At 30.5% G+C, this 12,376-nt stretch overlaps 1 protein-coding gene across 2 annotated transcripts in view; it reads left to right on the top strand.

Moving 5' to 3' along the window:
- Positions 1-12,376, top strand: part of LOC124357260 (proton-coupled folate transporter-like) — a 50,827-nt gene that overhangs the window by 9,469 nt on the left and 28,982 nt on the right. Inside the window, exon 1 of one of the 2 annotated variants that reach the window (XM_046808832.1) lies at positions 5,153-5,321. The exons of the other annotated variant lie outside the window; for it this stretch is intronic. Coding sequence (XP_046664788.1) covers positions 5,265-5,321 — 57 coding nt within the window. The 5' untranslated portion in view covers positions 5,153-5,264. Of the gene's footprint in view, positions 1-5,152; positions 5,322-12,376 lie in introns of those variants that run through there. 2 annotated transcript variants of the gene reach the window in all.

Genomic DNA, 12,376 nt, shown 5'->3' with positions numbered 1-12,376 from the left:
TATAAATCTCTTGAGACATTCTACTCGTTCAAATGTGCAAGCTGAACATTTAATGCTTGTGCTCAGCTTTCAAGACATTTATTTTGTCTGATACTTTAATTTACTTCATTTTTATAATGTCTATTCATCCCTTTATCCATTGTGCTATCCAAATAACTCCGGTCAGAAAAGATCAATTGGAAAGATGCCCAGCCACCCTTCTGACGACTTTAAAAACACTAAAAATCTCTTTTTTATTTTTTTAAGAGAGGCCAATCCTCATTTTAGCTATATTTTTCAGTCTTCATGAGCCGCTGACTTGTGCGAAGATCTTATCAAAATAGAATAAGTGGGAGAATCAGTACGGGTTGACAGTACCGTTAAGATAAAAAGTCCAACAGTCACAGACAGAATTCTAACCTGCACTATTTCAAACTCAGGCTCAAAGTCCGAGGACGCCGCTAGGCCATTGGTTCTCCCAAAAGGGTTGGGATCTCTAAAAGAATAGTTAAACAGGAACCCTTACAGGGCAACTATATCACTTTTATATCTATGAATCAGATGATCTCAAGAGGTCATATATCATTCAAAATCGATTTAAATATTTAAAAATTGTGATAGGTAGGAATAACTCAATAGTATCAACTTAGAAAATCCGTGTAAGTAGTTAGCTCAAAGACAACATGAGTAAATAGTATATGTCAATGATTATAGTAAAGCTTTCAGAAAACAGTCACAAAAAGACCTAATAAATATCATATTATAACATTCGTTAAAGTGATTATAGTAAAGCTTTCAGAAAACAGTCACAAAAAGACCTAATAAATATCATATTATAACATTCGTTAAAGTAACCTATTTATGTATATTTTGTTTCGGTTAATATACGCCTAAACCACAAATATTTGGAATGGCAATACAGGTAATAGTTAATACAAAAAGCAGCAATTAAAAACCAATTAGCGAGGTAATATAAATAACTAAGCATCAGACTGGTATAACGCATGGTGAAGCGATTAGTGCATCGTTCCGTCTTGCTGTGCACCATATCTTTCCAAACTTCTAATTCTGCAGATCTTTGCTCAACTATTTCATTAAAATCAAAACACAAGACTTACAAAGGATGTCATCTGTGGTGGTATTTTTATTTAAAACAATTCTCGTTGGCCGTTGAGACAAATTACAATATCTGAAGTTTTCGTCTTGTATTGTTTCGTTTGCCCTTTTTGTAGCAGGTCCGATAAGATGGCTGCCGACTGGATTATGTAAATTCCAGACACACATGCTAGCGGAACACGTGTAAATCTGATATGTGTTCATACAATTTGCAGCTCACTCACTGTTCATATATTCAGTGTTTTAGTTTTTTATTTGTTACTTCAACAAACGTTAGGTAAAAAGAGAACATTTTCTTTGACAAAGTTGATAACGTACCGAGGTCAAACTAAAGAAATGTTTATGAAATGAAACATTCAGTATGTACGTTTTATATATATAACATTCGTGTTAAGGTTTCATTATTTTTTTATGATTAATGTAATTTACATGGTATTCTAAGTACTAATAAATTCTGTATTCCTTATATAATACGTAGAATATTTTATATTTTAATAAAAACGTATAATAATTATGAACCTTAAGTTTTATGTAACTGAAAAATTATTACTTTTGTTTAGATAGAGTAGGTGAATTGATGCCGCAGCTATGGGAGTGTGCTCTGAGAGTTACACAACATGAAAAATTAAGAGTCGTAACAAAAAGTGGTTGTGACCTTCACTACAAGAAACTCGTGAATGTATTACGTATTTGCGTTAAATGTCAGTCTAAGATTAATAATAAAGAGTATTACATTGATTTCGATTGTTTATGTTTATTAGTTTATTCTTCTTGATATATAAAATAATATGTTATATGAATACATTGTCTCTATGTATGAACTACTCTGTAAACACAATAAAACAACTCAATTATTACGTAACAACTACAAGTGCAGATTAATTCTATGATACAATATTGTAAAAATATTATTATAGTATATAAGTTAATAATGTGTGTGTGTGTTTGTGTGTGTGTATTTGTAATATGTGTGTAAAATAACTGTTGTATTAGATGAAAATACAAATTAAAACCATATATAATAGTTTGTAAAATACTATCTAAAATGATATATGCACTATTTTACAATTACTAGAAGAATCTGGATAATTGACGTTTGTGTAATTAAGAATTTACTTTATAAATATGTATTTATCATCAGACCATATGCACGATTACCGGAGAGCAAAGCGAACAAGATTCCTGACTTCGATATTAGATTTTAAAAGCAAGTAATATACCCATCAAATTATTTCGTTGATACAGTTGAATTACAACCTTTACTATGGTGACATCTTGAAATCCCATCCTTCCACTATTCGACTGTAAATATAGGCTTCAGAAAAAGTGGTTTTTTTTATTTGTATGCAGATATTAGTTATTTATAAGAGGGGCTGAAGACAAAGGATATTGGTGAGAAACTCAGAGACGCGGTAGCTACTATAAAGAGAGAAGACAGGTCTGGTCACAAGAATCTATAGAACTTGAGTTTCTGAATTAGGGAGACCGAATTTCATCTTCTATACGCAGGTTGAAACATGGCTAAAATATTTGGAACCTTTGAAAAAGACACACAAGGTAGAGTTGTACGAATATACCATTGCCAATTCGCTGACCCTCCTAGTGAAACCATGCTTGGATAAAGGTAAAGTGAGTATATTAAAAAGCTAAATGTATAATACATTGAACTTAAAAATATTTTTCCATGGTATCTGAAAACTGTTTTTCATCCTGTAGGCACTTAGGCACACTTTAATGAAGACTAAAGAAGATTAGTGCAGATTAATTAAAAGTTTTCCTTTTAAGTATCTAATACATTTACTTCTAGTATTGTAAATTAAAACATCATAAAATAGTTATACAATCCAAGTGAAAAATAACTTATGTATAAATACAGCTGATACTTATGTGTAAAAGCTGATGCCATTAGGTACTATCAAGAATATCGACAATTCAACAATGTTTCAATATAATATTTGTTAGGTGAACGAATCCGGTTCTCAACAACGAGGCGGAAATATTTAAAAATGTTTATTGTATTATTAATCTTTCGACGTGGTGACAACCACAAAACTTAGGCAATGTTTGTAGTATCTATGTTAATAAATAAAGAACTTTTGATAATATTTGTTCGGAACTACTTGTCTATAAACATTAAAGGACCTACATCTATTTTATTTAAAAAGACATTTTACACATAACGTTTTCAATCCACCCAATACAATTTGTGCTATAGCAATACAGTATATCGTCGTAGATGAGAGTAAAATAAAACGAAAAAATATTATTGTTAGATGATATGAAAGAAGTCAGTCAGTTCAGATCAGCCTGATCGGGTTTGATAAGAAGACAAGAATTAGATCAGACAGTCCCCAGGTGCGTGTGTACGTATGTACAGCTCTTGAAGGAACAAAATGTGGCAGTGAAAGCGCTTGTAGTTGTACGACGTACTGACTTGGCACGTGTATGTAGACCCAACAGTTTGTACCTATCTTATCACTCCAATAAGACGTTTTACTCATAAAAGTTGCCAACCAATACTATTGTAACAACAATACATATTGATGTTTAGTAATAACTTATTAACATTATTTGTTAACTGCTACATTATTCCTTAACTTATTTACACTGCAAACAATAACTTTTAGGAAGGAGTAGACCACACAACTTGTGACGTAACAGACTTCGCTGAGGTTGCACGAAGAATTTCAAATCTATAGCTAATCTCATGCTCGAGATAGTATACAGGAACTCAATGATACAAAAATGAATTATACACAACAATGGTTCATTATAGAACTCATTCTTTTAGAAATACAGATTCATACTACATTTAAACAGATTTACTACATCTACGTATGAAATCTTTCTCCACATATCTTACCACTTGATACATTCAAATGTGTTTTATTAAATTGGGTTTCATATCGTGGTTTAAATAATAAAATTCTAAACAGCAAATTACTATACAAGTTTTATTATTGTTGGGAAAGTTAGACTACATGTGGTTATATGTTACATGTTTCAATCTCTTGCTGGTGTATTTAGTTTGATTAAAAATTTAATTACTCTACTATTTTCTCGTTTCCAATATGGTTACCCATCCGACCAATGTAAAATTATACGCTAACGCTCAGCAAAATGTCATGGAATAACATGCACCATCATTTAACTCAGTTTTTCTCATAAACAAATCAAGATTCGTGCACAATTTCAAGTCTATAGGTCACAGTTCATCAAATACACAGCCAGATAGAAAAACTGCCAGAAATGGATTTTATTTCAGTCCCTCGAGCATTCGCTAAAAATAAATGCAATTTCAAAATATCCAACTAGATTCGATTTTACAAGGTAAAATGCAAAATTAAGGAAAGATTAATACACAAAACTCAGAGATTTAGTCTTCATTGAGACACACCAAATTTTCACTTTGTGACGATGCAAGATAATGTTTTTAATATATTTTGTGATTTATCAGAAATACATATTGAACCCTTATAAGTCATTAGCTATAATGTCCTACATGCTATTAGCTATTCAGATATTAACATTTAATTTAGCGTACCTAAGGATTTTTAAATTAATGTCATTGCTGTGCCATGTACTACAAAGTGAGGCATAGTCAAACGAATTTTACATAAATTCACATAAAAGTTTCTTCAGCTAATGTACACTAATTAAGGTTTTATCTGGTTCATACACAAGACAATTTACGGTTTATTTCCTTTATATAGAGTATAAGCAATGTACTGCGGACATTTTCATGTTGATTAAGAGTAAGTTGTGGATATTTCGATGTGAGGAAGCGGCGCTGTGGCGGGAATCAAGTCTGTTGTATTGCAGAATTGTTTATTCCAATGAGCTCCTAATACAAACTCGACTATCTAAATTAAGGTCTGCCATTAAGAAGAGCGCAATAGAACCCCATAAGAGTTCCATGGTCGTAGGCCATATTGTACAAATAACCCCCATTGCATACATACAGAAAGGGTTAGAACCCTTTTGAATAGGGGGTAAAGAAACAACAAATGGCTACAATGTTGTGATCGGAGATCAAGTGGCTGGCCTTCGATACCACTGAGCCAGTCAGTGCAGTGGCGAGCCTCGTCCGTTGCTGACCGCGGGTGTGTGGTAAATACCAGTTATCTAGAGTGTCCAGTGCACGGTTATACCTGCCTGCCTGTCTCAGCATGGGGTTTATAACAGCCTACACCAATTTTAAGGACGCCGAAAATAATAATTATGAGGTAAAACTAATGGTTTTCTTATCGCAGTATTAAGAATTGTTTTATTACATTTTAGATGCATTTAGGTATAGCTTTTATGATTAATTTGCACCATGAAATGTATTATAACTTTAAAATTGGTAGCATGACTGTTCTAATGTCATATGTACCATTGCTGTTATGAAAATAAATTATTTTATATGTTTTTTCAATCTTTTTTTTGTACTTATGTTTTTTTTTGTATTTACAAATTCTGTAGTGGTATGTCCGATTCTGATATTTTTAATCATATATATATAATATTTTTTTTCTAATATTTTGTTAATCAATATATCATTACAATATCCGATAGTAATATTGAATAGTGATAAATTTGTTGCATGTTTTGTATAGTGTATTCGTTGTCATAACCTTTTTTTAATATGAACTATATTTTGTTATTTTTTTATTTTTATTTTGTTAATCAAGTATGAATTGTGTTTTATATAATAATTTTGTGATCGGATGCGGGTTGTTTGTGTATTTTGCCAGAATTCATACATTTTTTCTATCCAACGGTTAATTTTTCATTTATTTTCCACCGATACAAGATTAGGGACGTGTAAATCTTTCGAGTTCATACATGTAATGTTTAGAATCCGTACAGAGAATTTAGGTTCTCACTTATTAATAAATTACTCAGTACTACTAAGTAACAATCATTCTTTGTTAAAGAATTACGTAACATGTACAAAAATGAAACTTTATGAGCAACTTTAAAAAAACAAAGGATCTACAACCAAAATATGTTACAGTTGTATGACTGAAGAGCGCCCTAACATTTACTGTGAAATAATTATCGTAAATCAACCATTGTGCTGTGTGTTATGTAACCACACGGTCAGCGGTACTCATGTCACCACAAGTAGGTGGCAAGTGAATATTCGTAACAGGTTTTATTGCAACAAAGAAACATGTCTAATTTATCAATGTTCTAATTTATATAAATTGGTACAGTTACAATTACAAAATTTAATAAACGTACAACAGCATTAAGTCGAAGAGAGGAGTGTTTAGTTATGTAATTGCTTTAGTATTACCTGCATATACCCCATATATTCCGGGTGATTCCGAAAAAAAGTGTGCATTTTTCAGGATTGATATAGGATGTGAATACAAAACTTTTTGTTCAATACACATGGGGTTGCAAATATTTTTTCCGAGAAACTTTAAATTTAAATTTGTGAAACGCCTACATGTAGGCAACACCAAGTGTTCCCTTTGAGATTCCCCTTAAGAAAACCACAAAGCTACTGAAACTAAATGTGTTTTTCTTCCTAATTACAAATTAAATAACTACTTAATTTAAACAGTTTAAAAAATATTATTAACTAAAAATACTGTCAATAGAAAATACTAACAATTAAAAAAAAACTACTACGCAACCGAAGTGGGAGAAAACCCCGACTTTTTCAAAATGTAAGACAGTCGGTGTAAATTATACCTTAGCTTTTGTTAAACACAAACGGGAGAAATGTTATTATTCGCTGTAATAATAATTTTTCTTAATTCTTGTTTACATTATGTGGCTCGTTTATGTGTTATTATGAAGGAAATAAAGTTTTGTTTCAGCAGCTTTGCGTTTTTTGCTCGAATCTCAGAGTACACTTCGTGTTGCCTACACGGAGGCGATTCAAAAATTCTCAATTTTCTTGGAAACTAAACATTTACAACCGTATGTGTACTGGACAAAAGTACTTTTATTCACATTGTCTGTAAATCTTGAAAACGCGCAATTTTATCGTATCGCTCTGTATACAGGTATGTGAAGGAAACAGGATTTTTCCGGACATTTGCCATCGTTCAGTGAAACAAGAAATCAGTAACACTACGTTTCAAGATCTGCAATCTGATCTCTTATGTCGAGATAGAGAGATCAGATTGCAGATCTCGAAACGTAGTGTTACTGATTTCTTGTTTCACTAAACGATGGCAAATGTCCGGAAAAATCCTGTTTCCTTCCAAATCCTTCCATCGTCAAAAATAACCTTCAAACAAAGGGCTTTGTATATATTTATAAAACATTGATAAATTAGACTCCAACACAACTGGATTTCTACACTCAAAGACAAAATACAACTCAACTGTAATGATTTATATCTCTTGTTCAACAGTTTTGCAAAGCGTACAGCAAAGCGCAGCTTTGTAAAACAAATGTTAATTTATTTTACATTTGTTTTCATCATTGTCATATAACTAAATAATGTCTTAATTATTTTAGTTTTGTTCCAGCCCCTTTTCCGTAAATCTATATAAACTGTTTTGCGTTTTGATGAATTTAAAATTATATTAGTTAATTAACTAACATGAATTCAGCGGTGTCAAATCTTAAATTTATCTTTTTTATAAATAAAACATGTAAGAGTTTTATTACAAGCCTATTTTTCTGAATATCATCTACAAAAGGTCTCATGTCCAAATATGTTGTTAATTTTGTAAAAATTTTTAAGCACTGATAGTATGTTCTTCTAGGAGTATGTTCTTTATTTATTAGAACATATCATTTACGAATTCTAAAAACACAAATGATGGAGGATTAAGTTATTTCTTAATATAAAAGAATTTTTTGGCCTATTCAAATTCTACAAAGACAACGTCTTATAGAAAAAATCAGAATAGTGTTTTTTTTAATTTACTAATGTTCAAATAAGTAATTTTCTTGATAAAAATATCAATACACTTGAAACGTTTATACAGTTGGCAACAAAATGTACTATTCTGTTTGACTTCTCTTGTAATTTAAACTAAAATACCTAAATGATGTATCAACCAACCAATGAAGGCACTTCATTCTAGTTGGTTTAAACTTTAAGTTACACCTACACTGGATACAGCAAAAAGCAAAACCCAATGTTCCACTTCATCTGGGCAATCACTACCCGCACAAGTCGAGTTAATAGTGTGGTAAAATGTTATCTTTTTATCTGGTTATCGATATTATCTTTTCAATTCGAAACCTATAAGTATACTGTCCCCTATCCGTATTTAACTGGAATAGGGTGAAACAGAGATGGTCATTTTACTATAGCCAACAAAACATTCCCATGAAATGAAGTTAGCGCAGATGTTTTGCATTTGTTGCATAATGAAGGATCCATGATCGAGATCAACTCCGTTCTTAATGTGAACTGGTGATAAAGTGAGAGAGTAGTGGACCGGTTCCAATTCCAGCCCAGCAAGCCATATAAATGCAAAAAAGAGTACGTGCTTTTTGCAAATGTTTTTGCGCTGATTGGTTGACCGCTGATTTTTGATACAGTTGATATGCTAGTGGAATTCGTATTTCGATAGTAGACTATCTTTGTTTTAGAATCCTATAAACAGCTAGTTCCCAATTTATATATATAAACAATAGAAGAAAAAGACTTTACACAAATCCTTTAATATTTCGACTATATTGTCGTTTTCAAAAAGGATACAAAAAGTGTATAACCTAAGAATTAAAAGTAAACATATAAATTTTTAGAATCAGCTGAAATGTTCTATTCTGATTTATAGTGTAATTTTATAAACTCCTTGGTATATTATACGAAAAAGGGCTTTATATTAAAATTGAAATTGAGATTAATAATATAAAATATAAAAAGGCATCCTAACAGCTTAAAATTAAATTAAATATTAACAGGTTTGTAGTTTTGTAGCTGTACATTCATAACGTATATATATATATATATATATATATATATATATATATATATATATATATACATTATGAATATATCATATATATATATATATATATATATATATATATTTGTGTGCGTGTGTGTGCGTGTGTGTGTGTGGGGGGGAGTGATTTTATATAATAATAATATAATTTATATTATATTATTATTATATAAAGTTTTTTCAATAAACATTGAATCTCAAAAAGTCCTTGCTCCGCCGGGACTCGAACACGGATTTCTCACTTGCCGGATGAATGTGCTACCATTACCCCACAGAGCCCTTACTTTTTACAATTCTATTATTTGTTATTTAGCCGTATCTGTCACATATGTGTTTAAATAACCAAACTAACATATGATCGGAAGGCCAAATATCTGTCAAATGACTTTTATTTTATTAATTTAATTTGTATAAATGGCAATAGCCGAATTTAATTTTTTCAATAAACATTGAATCACAAACAGTACTTGCTCCGCCGGGACTCGAACCCGGATCTCTCACTTGCCTTAGATTGTTATTTCATGACCCGACTATTTTGTAATTCAGATAAAATTCACTGTCGGATAGAAAATCCGGTCATTGGTCTGTTTGTCCGTTAAACACGAGAGCACCCCACAAATGTATATTTAGTCCTTAGGTGGCATGATGGATATTGTAGTTAATAGAGAAGAGTCTGATAGTTTCATATAAAGAACAATATATTTTATTTTTAAGATATGCAGGCCTGAACCTCTATAACTGCTCAAGAATAGTGTTCAAATAAATGAAGTATCGAATTTGAGGCTTTAACCAAAGACTATGTACAATATTTCTCTGGCTGAAGTATCGTTTTTGGAAGTAGCGACTGTGTTGATGGATCTAACACAGTATTATTGAACTATAGAGTGTTTGTTTATAAAAATACACACATTTATAGAATATATACATATTTTATAGCAAGTCTGCTAGTTTCATATAAAGAACAATATATTTTATTTTTAAGATATGCAGACCTAATCCTCTATAACTGCTCAAGAATAGTGTTCAAATAAATGAAGAATCGAATTTGAGGCTATGTACAATATTTCTCTGGCTAAAGTATCGTTTTTGGAAGTAGCGACTGTGTTGATGGATCTAACATAGTATTATTGAACTATAGAGTGTTTGTTTATCAAAAACACACACATTTATAGAATATATAAATATTTTATAGCAAAGCCTTAAATTTAAAATATTATAAATTAAAGAGGAAATACTAACCAACAATAAAAAACCATGTACATTGAAACCAATGTTGTAATTTAAGATAACTAAGAATAGTAGGTCGAGACTTACGCAGATGGGAGTAAGCTTGCAAATTTTACGTTCTTCTGGATAGCGGCGTCTTGGCGAGAACATGTACAATTTCTCTAGAATTAAACCCATCTATAATAAAACCAATTCTTAAAGTGATGTGTTTGTGTGAATTGTTTTTTTTTCGCTAGCCAACTATTAATGTAATGTGTTTATTATGAAAGTTTAAGCTTATTGTACAGTTAGATTATAAAGTTGGGGTTTGTTCTGCCTAGGGCCAACGACACCAAGGACGAAATCTGGAGACGTGAACGATTTGCACTAAACAGAAAGTGTACGAAAATCCTTGATAGGCTGGAAACTTTAATAATATAATATAGAGCAGTATTCAGCTAGAAGTGTTCTTAAGGATTTGCTCTCAGTAACATCTCTTCCGTAAAAAGTTTAATTAAATTATTACAAATAGGTTATTGATTAATAATAACGTGATTTAATTGATACGAACAATTATTTTCTTGGTTTGTTCTAAATTTAAAAACTAAATTTAAATTTTTCAACAAATTCCAAATACTTTTCCCGTATTTAAAATATATTTTTATACTTAATGATATAAAAATTACTGACTAGTTTACTTATGGAACAAAATACATAAAAAAGGTACAAGTTTTTGTAAGAGTAGTTTTCAAATCATATTTTACCGTATTATATTATGTACCTCACATAAAGGAAGCTAACCAACAACCTATAATAATAATCTTATCCAACAAATTTGGGGTCAAGATTATGTGTAACAGGCTTAAATGACTGATACAATATCAGCAACAACTGTATCAACTAGTTTATGAGGTCAGTTAATTTCCCTAGTCGGCTTATTTGAAACCAAGTTGTTAGTAAAACAACCACAATATGGATATGCAAACTGTAAGTTAATTTTCTAAAAGCATAAGATCCTATTAATACTCATTAATAAAGTTATAACATAACATTTAATATAAACAAATTAATGTTGTTATCCTTTACGGCTCCAAACGAGAGATTCGATTTTATGCGCAATCTGTTTAAACATCTAAGAGAACTTGACCTTTTATTCATTAGAAATTAATTTTTGTAAATTAAATTATGATAACAATGAATGAATAAAATCTTTCAAAACAAAACAAAATACTATATTATAAAGAATATTCTGGATTATAAGAGTTCCTCAATATATTTTTACAGTTAAATATTGTAATTATATGATGTTTATACGGAAATGAATTCATATGGATGTCAATTCACCTTTGACATCTTCAATGTCCAGTAGTCGAGAGCCAATTTACATACAAAAGTACACAAACTAGTTTTTTGTAAATCGATAAATACATTTCTACTGAGAAAGTAATCAATAATCAACCACGATAGTTTTGATGGAAACCTAAATAAGAGGGTATCAAAATGGCTAAAAATACCAATCAATAATTTGTTATCAGGGCATATCTTTCTTAACTTAACCCAAAATTTATACCGTGTTTACAAAAACTTGTGGAACTATTTCCGGGTATTGTCGTCAATTTCGCTTCGTTTATCCTCCATCTATATTTGTAAATGTTTAAAATCGTAACTGATAAATATTTTAAGTTACAGCATTGTAATTTTGCATTTATAGGATATTACTTTCAGGAAAAAGTTCATCATTAGTTTAAAAATGGCGGGTTTATACAACTTCAAAACAAAATTAACAATAATTTAAAACTTATAAAGACATTTAAAAGTTTGATACCTCATTAGTTAAAACCTGATTATAAATAACGTAATAAACACATGTTTACTATTTTCGTGCAAACCAATATTTAATCAATTGGATTGTGCACGTCATTTTGAATAACAGTATGAAATACTTTTTTATTTCTTGTTAAATTTTCCTTAATATGAGAACATCATGAACCAAACATGTTAAATTCTCGGTACAGAATAATAATTTCAGAAGAACATTTAGAGAAATGGATATTTTATAAATCATCTTTATGAAATATCCACACAGAATGTGTTGGAGCCCAAGGATAGAATCTATAAACAGTGACAAATCCCTCCCCTGTTCTAAATGATCACTTGCATTC

The sequence above is a fragment of the Homalodisca vitripennis genome, chromosome 3, assembly GCF_021130785.1.
Source record: "Homalodisca vitripennis isolate AUS2020 chromosome 3, UT_GWSS_2.1, whole genome shotgun sequence".
In the NCBI taxonomy this organism is placed as follows: domain Eukaryota; kingdom Metazoa; phylum Arthropoda; class Insecta; order Hemiptera; family Cicadellidae; genus Homalodisca; species Homalodisca vitripennis.
Note: the sequence above shows the minus strand (reverse complement) of the source record. Positions and strands in the feature narration are given on the sequence as shown.